Source organism: Juglans regia, chromosome 15, assembly GCF_001411555.2.
Source record: "Juglans regia cultivar Chandler chromosome 15, Walnut 2.0, whole genome shotgun sequence".
Lineage (NCBI taxonomy): Eukaryota > Viridiplantae > Streptophyta > Magnoliopsida > Fagales > Juglandaceae > Juglans > Juglans regia.
Genome location: NC_049915.1, coordinates 15,665,408 through 15,689,404, shown reverse-complemented (window position 1 = coordinate 15,689,404; position 23,997 = coordinate 15,665,408). Strand labels below are relative to the sequence as shown.

The 23,997-nt window shown below is 36.4% G+C and overlaps 1 protein-coding gene across 1 annotated transcript; it reads right to left on the bottom strand.

The window, feature by feature from the left end:
- Positions 1-2,783: 2,783 nt before the first annotated feature.
- On the bottom strand, positions 2,784-7,051 carry LOC109003471 (beta-amyrin 11-oxidase-like). Its single transcript, XM_018981613.2, has 8 exons — positions 6,789-7,051; positions 6,098-6,581; positions 5,487-5,762; positions 4,658-4,747; positions 3,797-3,875; positions 3,571-3,677; positions 3,213-3,334; positions 2,784-3,113 (listed from the first exon to the last, which is right to left on the bottom strand). Exons 1-8 carry the CDS (start codon positions 7,016-7,018, stop codon positions 3,020-3,022), a joined length of 1,482 nt encoding a protein of 493 aa, XP_018837158.1. The 5' UTR covers positions 7,019-7,051; the 3' UTR covers positions 2,784-3,019.
- Between the last annotated feature and the right edge of the window lie 16,946 nt (positions 7,052-23,997).

The window sequence follows — 23,997 nt, the reverse complement described above, 5'->3', positions numbered from 1 at the left end:
TAAATGTCTTAGATCCAGTGTGTGATTCTTGAAATGGTCCCAAAGGATATAAATGTCTCTGATGTCGTGTGTGCTTCTTGAAATGGTACGAGAGGATATAAATGTCTTGAATCATGTAAAATGATTGGACTCAGAGAGTATAAATGTCTTGAGTCTAGTGTGTGATTCTTGAAATGGTTCTAGAGGGTATAAAAGTCTCGGGTCATGTAAAATGATTAGACTCAGCTGGTACAATGATTGGTAGAGGATAGACACGTTCGGATAGTTGGTCGCAGAAGTTAGCAACGAGGTCTTTTGGTTTATGTTTAATTTGATAAATTGTATTGCATTACTTATCATTTCCTTTGCTTGGATGAAATGTATGCATAATTTTTCTTTTTCACCTGCATATAGTTTGAATGGTAGACTTAGTTCTACTTATTGAGATTTTTAGAAATCTCACTGTGATGTCATCACCTACAGTTCCACTCCGTAGATTTTGATGCAGATGATGGTTACTGGTATGGAAGTTTGGCTCCGCCTGAGGATTGCAGATTGTGGTATTTTTCCCCATTTGTTATTAAGTCTATTTTCAGCCTTTTATTATCACACGATGAAAGTAATAATCTTCTCATCTTTCGTTGAAGATTTGGAGCTTATGGATTATTGGAATGGGGCTGTTTTAATTTTTCTGGTGCTATTAGATTTTTATAATTGCCCTTTTTATTTTTCTACTGCAAATTAATTGTATACCATTTTATTGTATGTGCACACACACTTTGTATCGCAACGCGTTATGGGTATATGACCCTAGTGGCCAACATACCGGTGTCACGACTTCTGCCAAAACACAAGCGGGGGCTGGAGCGCCACAAATGAATAAAAGTTGAATAAAAATATTATAAAGTTTAAAATTTTTTGAATATTATTTTTGTTTTGGACTTTTTAAAAGTTGTATCAAGTTTTGTGTTTTGTTTTGAAATTTATAAAAATTATATTGGCTTTTGTGTTTGAATATTAATTAGATTAAAAAGTTGTAAATTTAAATTTGAAAAGCGTTTTATGTTGGAGTGATTTTTGGGAATGAATCTATGAGAAATTTTGAGAATTTGAAAATTATAGGAATTCTTTGCCTGTCCAAACAACATGCCCTTAAACTTTTTCAATTGCGGAGAAAAATAAAAAATGAAAAAGAAAAATTGTTAAAATCATTAACAAGAGACGGAACGAGAAAATGAGAGAGAGATCAAAAGAGGGATTTAAAAGATAAGGGGAGACATATTAGGAAGAATCGGCCTCCCCCCTTATAGCTCTTTGGTGAGAGTTAGGGGTGTAAACTCAAACCGAAAAACCAGAAAATCGGTCCAGACCTGACCGGTTTTACCGGTTTTGAACCGGTCCGGTCCAGAACCGGTTTTTAAAATATAAAAACCGGCCGGTTCTGGTTTTGGAATTTTTTGGACCGGACCGATCCGGACCGGACCGGTTGATTAAAAAAATAAAAAATAATATTTTTATATATAAGTTTTATACAAAATATTTTAAATATATATTAAATATTAATATAAATAAGTTTTATATATAATGTATAATTATAAATTTATACATTAAATGTTAATTTATAATTTCATATATATATATATATACACACATATATGTGAAATAATTTCATATTATAATTTATAAATTATTACATTAAATGTTAATACTAATATATAAGCTTATAAATAATACTAATAGTCTAATATAGACTATAGATTATAGTTATACTTATAATTAATACTAAAAGTTTTTACTAAAAGATTATAACTAATATTAATACTCATAATTAATACTAAAAGTTTTTTTTTTTTTATAAACAAATTTTTAATGACAAATTGTGAAATTTACATTCTAAAAAAATCGGAAAACCGGACCGAACCGGAAATACCGGTTTAGGAGGGTAACCGGTGCGTAATTGGTTTTGAAAAATACAAAATCGGTACATACCGGTTCGGTCTTAGATTTTGTCCAAAACTGGACCGGACCGGACTGGTTACACCCCTAGTGAGAATGGCCTTTTTGGTTTGAGAACTGGTATAATTATAAAGAGATTTCACAAAAGTAAAAATAAAAATTAACATAGAATATGATACGTTAGTGTAAATGACGTGTTTCACACCACCAACTATTGGGATGACCTACAACAGATGAGAGGGTGGCATTGGATGTCCAGAGGAGCACCGACGCCTAAGTTAGAGAGATATGATCTCAAGATAAGTATATAAGTAATAATCACAACTATATGTTACTTTTAGGTGTTATTTATAGAGGTACTGAGGACGTAGATAACTACTAATTATTCCTTAATAAGGGACGAGATAATCACTCTAACTAATCAGCATTATCACATGACATAGTTAGTGCATAGGCTCCATGGGCTTTTGGGTTGTGGGTCTCCCAGTCTTGTGGGCTGAGCCTGTTCTCTAGTCGTGGGCTTATAGCCAAGAGACCTAAACATCCTTTTTAGTTAGATTAGCTTTATAGCTAGCTATTTTGGTTTAGATTTTGAAGGAGGGCAGAGTCGTTTGCAAGATGTATCTGTTTTATTTAGTTACTCACTCGCTAGAAGCTTTGATCTTTGCCATGCATCATGCATGGCTAGATCAAAGATTCCTCTTTGTGAGAAACGCGTGACGTACATGAGGAAACGACAAAGTGAGCGGCAAGTGGAAAACGATGAGCTCCCTCCAATCTTTCTGTTTTCCTGTGATTATTTATAATCAATTTGCTAATAAACTTATTGGATACTAGCTAGATATTCAAATATCATGCGTCAGTACATTCTCCTTGTAAATAGTCATTTTCATGGGTAGTCCAGATCCATCCAAAAGCTGAACATACTGCATATAGCGTCAGTATGCTCTTATTCAATACATAAATATAAGCTTCACAAATACACAAATACATTACTTAGGGGATTGTATCCAATGGAAACTGGTGAAATACATCACAAATAGATATATGCTCTTATTCAATAATCATTGCTAAATGCAAATGATTATGTGACTTTTATGATTCTCGCAAGACCCAGATCTGTAGGCCTTGCCGTTGGTACATATGTCACAGGGCAATCTGGATTAACTAGCTCCACCCTGCACCAATATATATGGTTAATTAATTAAGCATAAATTGCACGTTAATTTCCTAAATTGTTAAAGATTGCAATGAGAAAAGAAAACAAGAAAACTCACGTGTAGTTGAGAAGAAGATAATGAAGGAAAGCGCTGATCTCAAGTCTGGCCAGAGCACTTCCAGGGCAAACCCTAACTCCTGCTCCGAATGGAATGAAACTCCCTAGTTTGGGTTTATAATTCTGCCCACAAGTCAAGCAAATAACAAATTTAGTATATGCATAAAACATATATTACACGCTTACGTGGCAAGTCTTGATTCAACAAAAAGTTAACTAAAAAATTCATCTAAAAAGGAAATTCTTCAATGTGTAAAATCACTTTTGTAGAATTTTTGCCAAGACATGAAAATCACACACCACATGCCACACTTATATATATATATATATATATATATATATATATATATATAACTTACATCCCATCTTGAAGGATCAAACTGTTTTGGGTTTTCATAGAGTTCGGGATCCATATGAACACTTCTGTTCCAGACTAAAGCTTTCCATCCTTTAGGAATGAGATAACCTTCACACCAAAAGGAAAAAAAAAAAAAAAAAACCTTAGGAAAATTACAATATTGAAGAGGAGATACAGGCATATATATGGTAGAGTTTCAAAATATTAATCAATAATGAATAACTGACCGTTGAGGTTAACATCCACTTTCGCTTCTCTAAAAATTGAAACTGTGATGCTAGCTCTGCGCAAGGTCTCATTAATTACCTAAGCAAAGAATCAGTGTAAACTATTAAAAATAATTTATTTATTGTCAATTATTTCTAAGGAAAATGACTATTTTTTTTTATTTAAAATAAATTTATAATTATCACTACAAATAATTCTTCATAGATGTTCATTTTTTAAGCTAGCTTGTTAGATGATATATTATATATATATATATATATATATATAGGTTGGACAGAAGGTTCATGCATGTTTGAAATAATAATAATAATAATATATAATGAATTATTATTATTATTTAGCTTACTGCATGCATGTGCATGTTCATGATGGCCATATTAAATACATATTTCGTAATTGAATATGATATGAATAATGTGTATATATATCACATGCGTCTTATTAAAATCACACTCAAACAATTAATAATGAAAGCTGGCTGAATCTAATTATTTAATTGATATTTAATTAAACAATTAAGCATCTTTTCAGCTCTAATTATAAAAGGAAAATGATAGTATGACTATTAAATATACACACTAAATGTGTTGACTTGTATATATTTTTTTAATTTTTTTTAATAGTTAAAAAAGTGAGTATTAATGAATTTGTATTTATATTTTTTTAATGGCTAAGAATGTTTAAAAAATACTTAAAATAAAAAGAAAAAAAAATCCATTTATACTGGTGTGCATATTTGAGATGGACATTTGGTACGTGTGGATCCTAACATTGTCCATTAAAAAAATCTCGCACGCTCCTATTAATAATAATAATAATAATAATAATTAATTACTAATTAAGTCCATCATATATATTACCTTGGAAAGATAATCCATTTGTCTTATTTCCGCAAGGCTCAGGCCTTTCTGTGTGGAAGGTCTTCTCTTCACGATCTCCACTTGCTCTTCCTGAAAAAAAGCATTAATCTCAATTCAGTTTAATTAATTAAGATGGTCGATCTGATCCATCCTCTAAAACACCAAGCAATTTGCTATCTCTTCATCAACTACAGCTAGACTCACTATAAGAAATTAAAATTCCTTATTTATTATTAATAATGATTTGATACGGAAATAAATATATCCTGCTAAAATGAGTTTTTTATCGTCACAAATAATCATTTTCATCGTAAATAATTTATTATAAATGTTTATTTTTCTTATAGCGAGCTACCTAGTCACACTTCTAAGTTAATCAACATCTCATGTGGACTTGCATGTACATCATGTAAAATATAATTAACAGACGCTTTTCATGCAACATATTTTTGGCTTTAAAGAATAGTGTTGTAATCTATGCTTGACATGACCTTATCTTCGAGTAAGGATATACCTACAACTCTTTTATATTTACGTTACAACTTATTTTTAAACTGATCACCAATGTGATTGTGCCTCTTCATTAAAATAATCTCGATTTTAAAGGCAAGACTTGTATTGTATGACAACTTTAATTATTTCTTATCATGTGTAATTCCATCTCTCTCTCTCTCTCTCTCTCTCTCTCTCTATATATATATATATATATATTACCTATCAAAAAATGGATTGTTGTGTACCGTATTAAACAACCAAATGAAAGCTTCAGTCAGATATCAAGAAAATGTAAGTTATTTCAAAGAGTACATAGTAACACGTGATTACTCACTTTGGCTTTTCTAAAGACCTCAGGGTGTTGGGACAGATAGATGACTGCCCACATTGAAATATGTGCAGAGCTTTCATGACCAGCTAACATGAACACGATAATTAAATCTATGATATCCTCCTCCTCCAATCCTCTACCATCTTCATCTCTGACTCCCAAAAGTAAATCCATCAGATCTTTTTTTGCCTCTGTTTGATTCGAATTCATGTTGGCCTTCATTTCGGCCTTCTTTTGTTCTAGTATGGACTGAAAGATCTTGATCAATTTCTTTCGTGCCTGAATTGAGAAAACCATTATGAATTCCCATTTGTTTCATAAATACATTTGATCTGCATGCTCGTATGGATATAATGATCTTCACACAATTCCTAGCTAATATATATATAGGATATAGAGCTATTGCATGTAGCGCATATTCAAATTACTTCCTTCTTTGATAGAATAGCTCATTATGATGCAAGATGGTGAATTAAAGAGAAAGAGATCACTTTGCTTATTAAAACAAGTAATTATCTGTTATGGGAATATGCATACACGTGGTATGCACCTATATATTATACGATGTCATGCATGTCATAAAAAATCGATTTTGATGTAAGTAATGGTCTTACCTTCAAACCTCTATGGAATGCAAATCCAGGGAGATTAATAGCCTGAGACTTCATTCCAATATTTAGGTCATTATATAAGCTCTCTACTGAGGATATATTAATAGTTTTGCAATAGCTGCTGATGAAAATATTCGTGATGACCTGAAAACCAATCCGCCTGCACTCAGTTAAGAGCTCAATTGGCTTCTTCATGCTAGCGCACTCTTCAATTGCAGTTGCCACAATGCCCTCGATCATGTCAATATGTCCGGCCAGCTCCTCATGGCCATTGATAGGGGATGTGGTTAATCGCCGCAGGCGCTTGTGCTCAGACCCTGAAAGATTGTGGAATGATGTACGGCCCGTAAGGATCCTTACTGCCTTAGGATAGCCAAGTTTGAATGTCTCGTCATCTGTCAGAACTCTTCGGCATGTTTCTGGGATGGTAACAATAACACAGGGACTTCCAAACAAGTAGGTCTTATAGATACCAGTCTTTTCATATCTGTAATCAAAACGAAATATATTAGGAAAAAAATATATTAATTTTGTAGCCAAACTATCACTTTTTTAGTTTGTGCCTGTATTTTGTTCAAAAAATTAATGATGTATTTTTTAGTGTGCGCGCATGCCAATAAGTTACGAGTTGGCTTTGGCTAATTAGTTCTAGCTCTTGTTAGAAATAAGCTTTGAGAGAGAGAGAGAGAGAGACTTGGAAAAAAGGTTGTGCATGAAGGATTCAGGGTCACCGGATCTAAAAGCTTTGAGGAAGGCTCGGAGAGAGCCAATGAAAGGCCATCCCATATCTCCAGGTGGGAGAGGGTATTGTGTTTTCCCAAGCCTACCAACATAATACCACTCATTGAATCCCTTCAGAAATTGGAATACAAAGACATAAACACCTAGAAGAACTGCAAGAATCGACCAGATGATAAACTCCATTTTTGGATTCCTGATCTTCCTTATTGCACATATGCATGCACCCTTGTTACCTAGGCGCCCGTCTTTTTATCCTACTCGTGATTGACATTCTATATTATAAATATTATCTTTATTGACTATTGGTGAGAGAAACAAAATTGAAAAACTGTTATTATAATTATTTGATGCTAGCTACTAGCTAGTGGAGGGGATTTGGGTCGTCTAATGATAATAAAGAAATGCCACATTCTAGGTTGATTGATGAAGCTAGATATCTGAGAGAAATACGGTATGAATATTTTATAATCGACGTGATTCCAAGGTATGTTCACACATTGATTACTGTTCATAAGCGATCACAAGAATCTTTATTGATTACGGCCAACCACGCAGTTAGAATCAACACTACAAAGAATATGGCCTTTATCGGCGGTGCAATTTCGCCGCAAAAAGACTCTAAATCGTCGGGAATAATGTTTTCTTAGCATTTTATACGTTGCCGCTCAATGATTGCCAAAAAACAGATGCATAAAATTACCTCCGTCACTCTTCCGCTAATCGACGTGAATAACATTATTTGGGGTGAATTTCTCTACGTTGCAATTAGGACTTATACACGCTGGTAAAAAGTTTTCAAATGCGGTCATAAACTGCCAGAAATGGTAAATAGCGACGATTTGAATCCGCTGCAACAACCAAATTTAGCGCCGCAAATATGGGCGACGATTCACTCTTTTCGCCGTTAATGTTTTTCTTTTCCAGCATGAATGTTCGCCACATAACAATAATTTTCGACAGAAGAAACTTCTTCAGCATTTACAACAGTTTATGGGTTTGCTGCAAAAGGAGATTTTTTCTGGATGGTTTTTCCATCACAGCTTGATAATTCTGTCGATTATTCTGCAATGGATTTTGCCGCAAAAACCATTCTAATACTTGCAGCAGCATCTTATTTCACTGCAAATTTTTTTTTCCCAACACAGGACATCGTTGGGATAAACTAGTGCGAGCCATACGTTATGTGGTATCCATTTCCCGCGAGTCTAAAATCGCTGCAAATATTGCAAATTACAGTCAGATATCCGTCGCATATGGCCAACTAAAATGCATTAGTACATGCTTTGGAAATGTTTTCTAATTCTTTAGGAACATTACATAATACTGTATTTGTAGTCCTTTCCTTAAATGCAAAACCATATATATCACAAACTCATAAATTTATGAGTTTGTGATATGCATTCCTATAATAGACTTGAGTAAGATGTAGTGTATTGAATCAAATCAACAGCCATTTGATTTTAATATTCCATCCACATACATTTGTTAAAAATCCTTGATCAGTTGAAGACAAAACTCTAGAAGGATTTTTAACTATTACATCCCAAATCCACTTAAAAATTTACAAACTTAATGTATGGAAACTTCCAAAATTCAAAGAAGTCAAGCATAAACCACTGAATCCAACTTAACATAAAACTTATAGGCATCAATATTAATGGCCTGGCAGGACTGGGTGAGACAGGCAATGGGAATTTCATTCTCTAAGCAGTCATTCACTTCACAATCTCTCATCCATCATTCCGGCGTCCATGATGAGTTGTACCCCCAACATAGCAATTGTAGTACTGTAGTAACAGAGCCCTACGCTTACATGCATCTAGGATCAACACCTCAAGTACCTTCTTGACAACAAAAAAAAAAAAAAAGAAACATCTAAACATATTAATAGCCCACCTATGCATCAACCAAGGCAACCTACTAATGCTTAGTATGTTGCTGTAAAAACATGCACCCATAAAATTTTGAGTTGGCCGAGTTAGTGCAATAAACCATGTCACTATTTTCAATTATAATATTAATTAAACCAAGCCATGCAATCAATTATACATATACTAAACATGCATGGAAGGATGGGTTAAGAAATCTAAACTATTACTAGGGCAACCAATTATATAGAAAGTTGTAACCCACTTAAGACCCAAAGAAAGTAGATTTAAATAAAATATGGTAAATTTAGCTGGATTCACTATGAAGAATTAAAGGTTAAAGCAAGTCCTACTATTATATATATATATATATATATATATACCAAAAACGCACAAATATGTAAGTGAAGGTTTAATATGACTTTGTGGAATTGTCTAGGTAAAGTGACCTATCATAAACACCTTGAACTGAAATCAGAGGGAACAAAGTTTGGACACTAGGAACTTTGTTCCCTCTGAACCTTGTGTTAAAGAGAAGCCCAAGCTGCATTCCTTTTTGAGGCAAAGCATAACCATTCGAACAACTAGGTTGAAATACCTCAAAATAACCTTGCATCACCATTGCCTGTCAGATAAAGAAAATATAAGTGTTAATATATATGCAATGCCAATATAGTATTAATAAAGCAGGGAATTAGGCCCAATAGGCCTGGAAAGTGATGATTTCATACCTAGAGGGTATAGTGCGAGCAGTCCATGTACAAAATTACAACTCCAACCAAGTTCCCATCATAGTGCCCCAGTTACTTACAAGTCCTCCACAAAACGGACCAATAAATAACTATATATATTTCATAACTACTTACCAAGCATTGCCAAGGAACTCCTGTTCACCATCCAAAACTATTACTTACATAACCAAAAAAATAACCTGCCACCATTTACTTCAAAAAAGGCCACAAAAAAGCACTCCTTCACATCAGTCTCACCCAGTCACCATGAGTCTCTCTCTATGAGACTCTCCTTGTGACTGAATTGTGTTCACTAAACTCCCCAATGTCTTCTCATACTCAACCTGCCTCTCCAGAAGAACTCTAACGCTTGCCCTCAATTCTTCAAATTCACTCTTGTAATACTTGACCTCTTTTTTGTGTCTTTCCACTTCTTCAACATGACGTTTCTCCCGTTCATGATCTATTTTTTTCGTTGAGTCCTGTGTTATCATCTCACCTAGGCCCCTAGCATAACCTGGTCGATGTCCTAGGACATCCCTAAAACCAGAAGCTGCTACCTCTTCACTACGCTGCTTAGGTTCCATATCTTGCATTTTGCCAACAATTTCTGACTGCACAAATTATGCCATCCTATTAGTCTACTTTTTAACAAATTGAATAATAGTAAACAATAGCTATTTACTAAACTATAACTAGGCTGTTTTAAATCTCATATTCTCACATAAAGCTCGCCCGTTGTCTCTATCACAAATGCATCTCTCTTTTTCAACCAACGGACTTCCTTGTAAAACTCTACCAGGTTGGGGGTGGTCGAACGCTGCCAAACATGTAGTAAATAATCAAATAGAAGAACTGACGTTATCAAGCATTATATATTTTGTATGATGTTTGTGCGATGCCTAATCTTACACCTTGCATTTTCTAGTTATTTCAATGTGCGTATGTTAAATCAATTCAACATATATTTCTTGATTGACCTATCAAACTTACTGTTTTTGGTATGTCTTGCATGTCTAACAAGTGGATTTAGAATTGGAATAGCATAGGTAACTACGTGCATACCTTCTCCTCTAATATTCGAACAAATGACTTCCTCCCAGCGGTGTGATTGCTTTTCAGCTTGTTACGGTTCTCTTTGTTTTGCTTTGATAATTTCTACAAATACACCAACAATACATCATGAACCTTAAATTAAAACTAGACCTATTATAATTAGAAGTAAGTACTGCTGTTATGTTGCACGACCAACAAACATATTAAACAACTTCATCAGAAAGTAACCTTAAACTATGATATCCGGTTGGTCTTAATTTCAGAGCATACTTTATGATTTCCCTTTAGTTTACAGGCTCTACCTGTGTCTCATCAGCTTCTCCTCACCCAAAATAGATCGAGAACCCATGTTTTTAATACATAGCCTATTTTAGCCCCCAAGAATATATGACAATGCCACATATTACTCTTATCCACTATTAGATTAGTGCTTAATCTTGTAAATGCTACACATACCTTGAATTGGTCACTCCCCCATCTACCACATAACTTTGCCCAAACACACTGCCCAACCATATCAGGTGCACTAGCCAATGCTTCTTCATGGCTATCATATGACAAATATTTCTTGTGAAGCTCATGATGGAAAGCATTGAATCGCTTTCGTAATTGTTTCCACACCGTATTGCGATGATTGTCCAATTCCCAGTCCAATATGAAGTTGGCCTAAAAGTGACAAGTTATTAGTATCAACATCATAATCTAATACCATGAACTATTTCTTTCTAATGTGCAAGTCCAATTCTTGACTTACTCGGACACGGTCCATTTGCTCTTCCTTCTCAACCATGGGTACATCAGTCCATCGTGGGTAACTCATGTCCCCATGATGCTTTAAGATCCATGTGACCCGTGTTGTAAACATTGCTGCATTTTCACAGCAAGGTGCTGTTTGCCCATCATTAATTTTCAAAGGTATTTTCCCGTGCTTCTGAAGCTTATCAAACTCAATACATTTTGCTGGCCCACGACCACGTCTTGGTGGTTTGATGGTTTCCGTTGCAGGTGATGCCACATCGTCTGTTACAGGTTCTAGATACCACATGAAATGCACCCATAATTAGGAACATGTAAACACAGCGGCATGAGTTATGCTTGAACAAGAAATATTATGCTTGGATGCATAATATTTCTTGTTATAATTAATTTCATAGTAGGGGCTAAACCAAGGCTGCATACCATTTAGATTTTCATTGTTGCCTCCACGCCTAGGCCTGCTCAAAATTGGATTTATAATTGGAATTTTAGGCGGCCTAATTGGACTTGGAGGCCGCGTTGAGTCGTCAGAACTACCGGCATCGCCATCATTATTTGGGGTCCATGATGAAAGTATTGGAGGGCGTGGCCGTCCTATGAATTGACAAGGCACAACTCGTCTGAACCCTCCACCTCACCTGCACCCTCTTGCTCGTCCAGTTGGTGCCATTGATGTTATCCTACAACCAAACATATATCTTTAGTTAATTCCAACTGGAAATCTTATACTGTTAATCATACTAGTGGCGCAAATAATATTCAGGAAATGAGCACAAAGCTGGACACATGATCATCAACCAGGTAAAGTATGCATATTTGTCAGAATGTCTATATGTGTCACCAGTCACTATCATGTACATATATTGAAATTGTTGTACATTAAATCAACAAAAGCTACATATGTGGGTTCCAACAAAGAGATGTGCAGTTAGTGCATATATATATATATGCATATATATATATATATGTGCATATTTTCAGATGGACGACATATTTTACACCTCAATCCAGCTCCAACTAAACACTTAAACTATCCACAATAAAAAATGCATAGCTGGTTGTACAACAAGAAGCAGTGTATTGGCTTGGGAAGGTAAAAAAACAACCAAATACTGACTAATTAAATAAGCTTAATAATATCAGTAGTGTCACCATAGCATTGTGTCAAAGTCAGAATGACAAAAGATTTGTATGCTCTTTTATTATACTGATTCACATAGTCTACTTCCTCATTGTCAAAGTCTAAGAACAATAACATTTATATATGAAAGCATATATTTATATTTATATATATATGAGCATTTATATACTAAACAGATGCATGCATATGACTAATGCAACACTCTGGGCGACACATTTGAACCACAAAACAATGCAACACTCTGAGTGACACATCTGAACCACAAAGCACTCCAACTATATTATTACAAAAAAAGAAATTATAGCCATACATAAGGGAAATGAATAATGATTCCTTTATGGAGTGATTTGTTTCTATGGTTTTGTGAAAAGTCTCATACCTGGAAAATGCTCCTCCACTGGAAATCCAGTCAACCAAGTGAGAGCAGTACCTTGGTTGCACTAAAATCCTATAACAATGTCAGCTTAAATGTTATGCATGTGGTCACATATAGTTCCAACTCATTTATGCGAGGAAGCCAAGCTCTAGAAACATAACAAACCCTAGGAAATGATCAGCAATCTTTCATGTGAGTACGCTGGTTGTGAAGAGCAATTCCTCAGTAATGCTCTCTGATAGCTAGTTATGGCCATATGAGCAACCAAATAACCCTCACGACTTCACCAACCCATCAGATAACATCCAATCCAGCTGTCACATCAAATATCTTGATGTGAATACTTCCAATTTTATTCTTTCTGAAGCACTGGAAGGGAAATAAATTTACCCCCAAGTCCCAACTTTTCCCTCCCAGGCGCCATTTAGTATCCCGCCCATTTATGGTCTCTAATCCTCGGGCCAAAATAATATGACAAGTCACTTGGGAAACCGAGAGTTAAGTTGACTTGTTGCATTAAACTATATACCCATGTGCTTCCTTGTACATTTTCAGAACCATCTAAGCTATCATTTGCTCTATATATTTTTTTACATTATTTCTAGTTGGGCTAGCCAGTTCAGGTTATTTTTAATATACTGAACTGCATAAAATACTTACGTACCCCTCACCCAATCATATATATGACTACAACACCATTCCTTGTCATGCCTTAAAATTGAATACTAAAGCATCATTAAGCAATTTGCTCAAATCGTTTGGGGTAATAGTCACCAATTGAAAGCCAGTATCACAAATTGGTACTTTTAGATGCAACCTTTACTTCAGACCTTTATCAGAACATGTAAAAGCCAAATGAGCCGAAATTTAATAATATTTTTTATTGGACCAATTACGTAAGGTGCCATTGATTTGTTGCATTTCATTCAATTCTTAACATATATATTTATTGTCCATCTCTTTTGGTTTGACAGTACCCATTTGCTTTAGTGAGAGGTGTCATCCCATATCAATAACACGCACATCTCACAAATGAATTCCTCATTAATCAACAAAGTGCATCTGACATTTCCCAACTTGTGCTCATGGTAAATAAGGCGTACAACAATTATTATTTATGTCCAGACATGCTCTTGAGTGAAAATCCAATTGGGTAATTTAAATGTATACACACACACACACACACACACACACACACACACACACACACACACATATATATATATATACATTATTCCAAGTTTACATATATGCGTACTCTATATATATATAATATATGTTAGACACAACAAATATATATATATATATATATATATATATACATGGGTAATACACCAATTACGATACTAGTAGTCATAGAAGACAACCTATATATGAGTGTGTGTGCAAGTGAGAGAGAGAAAGTTAGAGAGAAGGAGAAACAAGAGAAATAGGTTTCAATATTAGCTTCTAGAGGTTAAATATCTAAAGAGTGTAAAAGGATATATTTTTCTTCCAAATGGATATGGTTGCAATGCCTGCCGATATGTGCCACATACCCACCAAACGATACATGACCATCAAGCGCCTTCAAGGACATTCACTTGCCACAAACGAAGGAAAGTCCTAATATAAATCTAATAAATGTACAGGAATTGGCTCCAAAATAGTTTTACATAACATGCAAGAAGCAAGAGCAAAATCATAGTCAAATTAAGAGTACAAATAGTGTATGTTAATACATATCAAGAACTGCCTTTGCCAATCTCCTAACTGGCCTAAGTGTTGACTAGTAGTCATAACCAAATGTGACTCCACACTCCACGAGCTTAACATGAGGTGTCTTTAGATATACTTCAAATAAGTTGTTGAAAGTAGCTGCCTATATGCCAAGATAGAGGCATGTGTTAGTGCAGTAAACGATGTGAAAAAATTACATTAGACTGGAACTGTACTGGTGCCAGTTTAATCAAAAGGAAAGTAAGGTTCTTGCCTATGTGGTTTATAATGACTACTCCTCGTTAGACAGAATATCATCATCAGAATCTGTCTCCTCCATATTAGAACAAGAATGCTCGCCAATGCCACTGTCTAAACCTGACTCAACCTCTCCGTCGTCAATAAAATCTCTTACGAGTTGTTGTTGTCCAGATGATTGGACCAATGTTGATGCATCAAACTCAAATGGTTGTATATCAGGCCTATGGAGTGGACTTGCCACACCATCACTGGCGTCGTCAACATTTTTTGGGAAACAGTCTACTTCCTTATCTTGATATGCCTCATCGTCACTTGATGACGTCTCATGATCCTCGTTTAAATGCACTTGTGGGATGTCGTATACATTCATATTCTTGAACTTTTGTATGACATACCAACTACCTTTCATCCTTTTATCTTTGACATAGAAACATTGTTCAGCTTGGCACGCTAAAACAAAGGGTTCATCTTTGTACCATGTCCTAGCAAGATTGACACTAGTCATATGTGAATCTACTTGGACACCTCGTATTCGATCGCCAACGTCAACCCAGTCATAGCTGAACAAGTAGACTCGACGCCATCCCATATAATAGAACTGTGCAACATCATTTAGAACACCATAGAAGTCCAAATTGTTTGCTTCCTCATCACTAGTGACTAAAACACCAGAATTTTGAATGCGGCGACTTTGCTCTCGATGCTTTGTGTGGAACCTTTTTCCATTAACGATGCACACTGCATACAATCTAATCTGCGCTTCAGGGCCGCATGCTAAGGCATACAGATCATCTGCGACTTCAGTAGGGGTATATTCACGCATAGTTTGAATCTGAAAAATTACAACCAAGTCCATTAATAAACATGTAATTATGCGTGGACTGTAGTACTATTAGTTACTTAAAACTTAGTTCAAATTGACGAGGACAAGTGTAAGTGGGGTGACATACACGTTTCTTGAACCATGCAGGAAACGCTACTCGTTGCGTTCCGTCGACTAGCATTGGGTTCTTTTCCTGACATAGTCGATAGTGCTCACTACAAGAAATATGGTATTATCATTTGGTCTTAAAATGCTTGCACAACAATAACCATAAAAGGTGTGCAGCAAGCTTAAAGGCATGTTAAGTTCAGGAACCAGTTGTATAGCATAAAATACTGAGAGCATATAAAAGATCTGTACTCTATGTAGGCAGCAATCTCGGTGCAGTTGTTAAGCACATACCAACAAGCTTCGGTAAATAGTCTTGGATAATATTGTATAGGTGATGCCACACCTAGGGGACAGACCTTCTGTGTGAAAATGCTAAATCCATCTATCCTATCATCCTCCAAACCATCAATGTTGCGGTCCGGTCGATTGGATCTCGTCATAATATCGTTGAGATACATCGAGCAAAATGTCAAGTATTCGACATGAATGTATGCGTTCACTATTGATCCCTCTGGGCGAGCCTTATTCTTAACATATCGCTTGAATCTTCCTAGAAATCGTTCAAATGGGTACATTCATCTATATTGAACTGGTCCAGCAAGCAACGCCTCACGGGAAAAATGGAGAGCTAGGTGGACCATCACATTGAAGAATGAAGGGGGAAATATCATCTCCAACTTGCATAAAATCAGGACGATATCACTTTCGAGCTTTGCCAAACTGTCCACACTTAGAGTTCATGCACAAATATCTTTGAAGAACTGACTAAGCTATATCAAAGGCAAAGCAACATCGTTCCCCAAACACCCCCCGACTGCAATAGGGAGTAGTCTCAACAAGAAAACATGACAGTCATGACTTTTCATCCCAAAAATTTTGCAATCACGAACAGAAACACATCTTGAAATATTTTCAGCGAACCCATCTGGGAACTTCACATCCGGCAACCACTCACAAAACATTTTCCTCTCATCGCCATTTAGTGTAAAACATGCATGTGGCTTTGCACACTGGTCACCTTGTTGCATCAAATGAAGTTTTCCACGTCCCTAGGAAGACTGAGTTGACGGACAATATCCAGTCCGGATAAGCGGATTGGCGGCATGCGGTGATCATCCTTTCCGTTGAAACAAGATTTTTTCTTCTGCCATACTTGGTTTGAGGGTAAAAATCGACGATGTCCCATGTAGCAATGCTTATGACCAAAGGTCAACCACATAGCATCTGTATCAGCATTTCATGAAGGACAAGCCAATTTCCCTTTAGTTGACCAACCCGAGAGGTTCCCATATGCGGGAAAGTCGTTTATTGTCCACATTAAAGCCACATGCAATCTGAAAGTTTCCTTCTTGTACGCATCATATGTATGCACCCCATTCTCTTAAAGGTCACTCAATTCATCTACCAAGGGCTGCAAGTATACATCAATTTCATTTCTAGGTGATTTTGGACCAGGAATAATGAGAGACGTGATGAAGAATTGGCCTTTCATGCATAACCACTGAGGCAAGTTATACGGCACAAGGATAATGGGCCAGATACTATATGGTTTTGCAAGGTTGTTGAAAGGATTGAAACCATCACTCGCTAAATCAAGCCTGATATTGTGAGCATATCTTGCAAACCAACTATGATCATTGTCGAAAGTAGTCCAAACTTGTGAATCGGCTGGATGCCTCATAGTACCACCATCACTGTTTCTATGCTCTTTATGCCATCTCATATTAGCTGACATCTTAGCTAACATATATAGTTGTTGCAACCTCGGCTTCAAAGGAAAATGACGTAACACCTTCTGAGGGATTAAACGGTTTCTATGTGTATTTGGCAGCCACCGAGGGGCATTGCATTTTGGACACTCATTCATATCTCGATTGTCCTTCCAAAATAACACGCAATCATTAGGACAAGCATATATTTTGTGGTATTTGAAGCCTAAACACCGCTCCAGTGATCGTGCCGCTTCGTAAGAATGCGAGAAATGAGCATCCGGAAATGCAGACCTCAACAACTTCAGGAGAAGATCGAATGACTTAATCTACCAACCCCCAATGGCTTTAATGTGAAGTAACTTCACAATGAATGAGAGCTTTGAATACTGTTTACACCCCTGGTAAAGTGGACGCCATGCATCATCTAATAGTTTGTCAAATGAGGAGGAAGGGGTTGCCTCACCTATAGGTGGGTGACCTCTCGGTTTAGCAACATCGTCCACCTCACCCATGAACGTGCCATCCCGAATGTCATCTAAATCTGCTCCATGTCATCAATATATCCATCATCATCACTAGGTGACGCTGGCTGATTGTCATCACTAACATCCAGAATCTCGTCTTCCCCATGTAATATCCAGGGGTTGTAATTTGGTTAATCCTATTTAGGTACAAGTGTGTTTCCACCTCTGATATAGGGAGGAAGATATTATTATAGCATGAACGACAAGGACAACGGATGCGGTCAGTTCCTGTTGTGTGCGCTCGAGCTACAGTGAGGAACTATTTGACCCCTTCAGCGTACTCCTTTGACGTAACTCTATCTATCAGGTGTATCCAACTTCTGTCCATCTAGTCACAAAACAGATCCAAAATACTGTTAAACTTCATGACAAGGGCATTAAAGGTTAAACTCGTCTATGAAATGGGGTTATAAGCACGACCCATGAAAGAGGTAAATAGTGATTTTGACACAGCAAAAACAATTAAGGTAGGGATGAAAGCTCTTTATTAGTGGTGATAGAAACAATCAATCCCACATTTATACCAATATATGGACAAATATGACACTACTATATGGGCAATCCGAAAACTATTAGTCTAGACACGTCCCCATTGAACTGTACATTAAATATGATATTGAAAACAAATGGTTGTTGGGTGAGGCTGAAATGTTGTGACAAGTAGGACTAACAAAGTTAGTACACCCAAGTCCTCTATTATTGCTAGGTAGTTGATTTCCCTAAACTTACATATGATCAAAATCTTCAAATCCACTAGGGGGAAGAAAAAACCTCAGTTGTGAACTTTTCTCCATTATTTCACTTTCTATGGGCTTGTGCTATTCTCAAGAACATCAACATAATTTTATGATCATGTCAAGGTTTTACACTCAGAATATTCACATTCTTGAATATTAATAATAAAGCTTGTCATGACAAGCAAATTGCAAATCATATTTGGATTCTTAAATAATTATCTTGTGGCACATTTTTTTTATTTAAGCCATATCATCATAATTAGCCTCACATTTATTCACTATAGAGAAAGTAAAGGCCATGAAATTTACATTCTCATCAAATCAGTTGGAATGATCATTAGAGTCATTTGACTCTAGCTAATTGATCACTACCAGTACTCAAGGTCTATGCTTTTCTTTGTCTGTATATATCATCTTTATTTTTGAAATACTCAGGAAAGGATCTAAGAAAGTTCCTCACAATTCTGTGTTCAGAAAATTTTTCCCCGGTTTCCGTTGAAACTAGAATTGACTAAATCATTGGGTCTTACTTTAAGGGCTTGTTTGGAAGGTGGGATGGTTTTTAGTAGGCATAATTAGTGCCATTGAAATAGGCTACTGGTGGTGCAAGAGACTGTCATCTTTCTATCTAAGATGTTAAGTAGTTGAGGAACACACTCTAGAATATGCCCAAAATGAAGTCATGAACCTGCTGATCATATGATACGGCCAATAGAAAATTCAGATGGCATGGATCACAAAGACACTTGGAGGCACTACAAGAAAATTACTTAATTGTGTCTAGCTATTTCCTGCGAACTGCCAATTGATTAGGCCTGTGCTAACAAACTAGCTAGTAATTCACATTGATCAGAAAATGATAAAGGTGAACATTGCAGTGGTTCCTAAAATTTTGATTTTAGGAAATTGTTTAATCCCAAAATAAATAACGTCATGATATATAGATTATTTTTAGAAAAGTTGAAATAATCTTTATCCTTTCTCGGTTTTCGAGGCAATCAAAGTGCTGGAAAGTATATAAAGCAGTAGTAATACTACCTGATCAGTCACAAGACTTATAATTATTGGAGTAGGAAAGAATATAATAATACACATGATTATCTACCTGGAAATAAGAATTAATATGAATCTCCTAGCTAGCTAGCAAGGAAATGAAGTTTTAAGGTTGATGATGATCTCCAATGTGACACATTTCAGATGCAGATCTCTCTATGTTTTTTGCTGGCTTTACAAGAAAACTAGTTGCTAAAACGGCAAATCTCTGATTCTATCCATTCACACTCCCACCAATCATAGAAAGATGGGCTACTATATCTAATAATCGAGGTTTTGCAACTAATTAAGATTCATGTACCCTTTAACATAATTATTCACTCTCTGCCAGCCATAATATATATATATATATATAATATAAGCCATCATGATCTTCTCCCTTCAGCATATATCAATCACTCCTTCAACTACTTACCAATAATGCATTCATAAATTTCCCAATTGCGATACAAGGACCCTGAATAATAATGTTTGGCATATGATGAACCCATCGATAAGCAAGTCCTATATTCGAAGTATGAATATTTCTTTTATCCTCTTCACTATGGTTTAAGGGCATTTGTTTAGGGAAAAAGAATACAGAGTAGCATAGTGAATTAGTTGACTCATTCTCCTTCCCAAGGACCAAATATATTAATGGAATCTGGTGGGAAATAATATTTAAGGTGCAGAACTTACTGTCTAACTAGTTTCTCCAATTGAAGTACTGCAAGTAGTATGTGCTTTGTAATTCTAATAATTCGTATGAGCTTTGTAAATGGATATATTGGGAATTGGAAAAGGGCCACTAGCCTGAACAGAGAAGATTTCTGAATATTGGGAATCGATGAATAACGTGAAAAAAGAAAAAGAGATCACACTCTCCAGCCAGTTGAGTCCTCTCAAAATATGTAGGAGGCTAAGATAAAGAAATAGCTAAAGCTACTATTCTGAAAGTTGCTGTTTCACCTACCTAAACTGAGGCATATACGGTGGCCAACAAGAGCAATTCATTCCTGATCAAAGGCCTTTAAAATGAAGTGTATAGAAATCCCATGTAATCTTTTCATGATAGTGCATATAAATTTGTTCCCCTTCCCTAGTACAAAACATAATTACAACAAGAGTTGACAATAATTAGAGGCCTATAGGCATCCACTGGCTGCCTATTCATGGGATTTGACAGTTGGGAAGAAATAATATATAAGCATGACTTAACTTAAACTCTTTTATGTAATAACAAGAGCAACTATATGGCCTAGTAGGAAGTCTTGGTGGGGAATAAGATTGGGGTTACGTTTGGGAAGTAATTTACCCAAAACCATGAAGATACAAATTTGGAAATGAATTTGGTCATGTGCAACAAATAAAATATAGTTGGATACGTATGTAAGTTAACACAATAGTCTAACTGTAAAGAGAGAACAAATGCCCTTTTGAATCTGTATGCGGTTTCGAAATCTCTATGAAAGGAGTGAAGACAGAGTAAGCCAACACACAAAAAGGGGATATATTAGATCATCCATCATTTCCATGCAAGAAATGAGCCTGACGTAAATTGTATACTGGGCTAAGGTTTAATTTCTTTCCTTACTTGGCCCGATTCTGACCTTTGAAACTCAATTCCAAAATATACGAATACAGGTAGAAAATACATCACGAAACTATTTGCACGAAAAATGGCAAACTGATTGCTTCACTAGTTTAAGTAAGAGAAGTGCAATACCTTTAAGATTTACAAACCCAATTGCTGGTTGTGAAGATTGCGATGGAAATCGATGGTGCGATTCCGTGGATACATTCACGCTGGTTCATACAGATCCCCAAACAAAAAGCCTGTCCCGAATCACATAGTTGACGTTAAATGGCTCCAGGTTCTAGATGTAGGGTAGCAAAAATAAATCCTCAACATATTAGGAACTCTAAATGCAAAAACCCTAATGGGCGAAATTAAAGGTTGGAAATTACCTCAAAATTTGTCGTGGTTTCAGCGAGAGAGATGATGGTGGTGGCCTTGGGAGGGAGTGGCAGGGCTGGAGACGCCCAAAGAAGAACATGAAGATGCTATCGACGATGCATTTTTCCTTTTGGGAATGGGAAATGGAGACAGGAACATCAATGAGAATCCAATGTGAGTTTGAAAGTGTATGAATCACAAAGGGGGACAACGTGAGGCACGAAAGGAATTACATGTTCTTTTACGTCGGTTTATTTAAAATTGCCTCAATAAAATTTTTTACCGATGTTATAGTACAGACGCAAAGATGGGATCCTTTTGCAACACACAAATTCGCCTGGAAAAATTACTATCCGCTGCAATAGAACTGAGTTCTGTTCACTAGCGCCCATTTTCAATAACGACCCGTTAATTCTGTGCGGTGACAACCAATGTCGTCGTAATTGCTTAATAGTTCCGTCGATTTCAAATGCGGTGCTAGAAAAAATGCCGGTAGAAGGCAAATGCCTTGTAGTGCAAGTAGGTTTAATTAAGTATATTTTTCAATTGTATGCGCGTATCACATGAACCACAAGTCAACATTGGGCATTATCTCGATATAGCTCCATTGATCACTTGAGAGTGCATAATACTCATGAGTAACATTCTTTGAGTTCTCGTTGAGCGACAACGAGCTTAAGTGAGACGATAAAGCTCTCGAGTTGAAGCCCTGGCAAAGGCTAGAGTATGTTGTGGTCAAGGACGTGCAAGTTGCGAAGTCAAGCATCGTTATTAGTGGTGTGGCAAATGGAGCCAGGGGTATAGATGATCCATTTTGGAAAGAAAATGGTGTACACACTAACACAATGAAAGTTTTGAAAATCTGAATTTTTAGGTTCATAATAACTTGCGTGAGAATTTCTAAAGAATACTTGAATTTTGTTACGTGGCAACTTTATGGGTGAAATTGACTTATTATTTGATTAAGCTTAATTTTGGTTAATTGTGAAATATCAATTATTATCTTTCCCTATATTTCTTACTTTCAAAATTTTCATTCCCATTGGTATTGAAGGAGTACTGATTTTGAATAAGGATTCAAGAGACAATCTAGAAAGACGAGTAATTCATGGTTTTGGGAGATGAGTCTATCATCCTATCCAAGTGTGGTAAGAGTTTTCTCAGTAGTTATTGAGTTGGCTTAGACTTGAGGGTGATATTTTTAAGAGGTCTTAATTCTAGGTTTTTTGGTGAAGTTATCAAAGTGACACATCGGAAGCATGATACTTAGTAATGGGAGTTAATTTTAGTGATGGTCTTTGAGGAATTAGTTGTGACTTGAGATCACATAGGAATTTAAATTTGAGACTATATAGTTTATGGTGGGTTGATCATGTTGCAATGCAATGTTTTGGTTATTAATGATTGAGTTTATAAGGAAATGGCAGGTGATCAAGTGAGTGCAATAGAGGCATTACCAGGATCCATGGATGTTATAGGATATGCCTTTGTGAATCTAGAGATTTTGGATAGCATTGCCTTCCTTGGGATTTTAGACACGTGGTGTTAACGGGAGAACTGGTTTTGGTCATAATGGAGGGGAACTCTAAGGAAATAGAGGTAGACAATATTGACTTTTTAAGTCCTTGGGGATTAGTTATAGTTATGCGGACCAAATTTTGAAAACGAAACTTTTGTAATGAAGGGAGGATGTGAAGCCCAGTCTTAAAAACCCAAGCCCAACCCACAGTTAGGCCAAAAACCTTAGGAAGAACCCAACCCATCCCCTTAAACGGCGTCGTTCTAACCCCAAACTCACAAACCCTGCAATCACTTCTCCCTCTCCTATCCTCTCTCTTTCTCCTTCTCTCTCCCTCTACGCCATCCTCTCTTCCTCTTCCGTCCCACACCCCTTTGTCTCTGTCTCTGTCTCTGTGTGTGTGTGTGTGTGTGTGTCTCTCTCTCTCTCTCTCTCTCTCTCCTCATCTCTTCATCTGCTTCTCTCCTCTCTCTATTCTCTTTTTGACTTACTGCGCTGACGAGTAACAGAGGCCAACTTCGCTAGGTCCTTCTTGTCGTCGCCATCGCTAGGTCTGTCGGTACCTACCATAGATCTCTCTCCCTTTCCTAGTTCTCTCTCTCTCTCTCTCTGTCTCACTACCTCTTAACCTTCATCTCCCTTGCACCGACTCTCTCACCCACCCGTAGACCCTTCGTCCACACCCCTACCTCCCTTTCATCTCTTCATCCCACCTCCCATTGATCTCTCTCGATCTCTATTTTGCCCTTTGGGTTTTGCCATCGTTGTCATTCCGTCGTTCCACATCATCATAGGAATAGCCCTGCCAAGTCTAGCCTCCACTTGACCCCTTTTGACCCCCTCTTGCTCAGTGCTCCTCC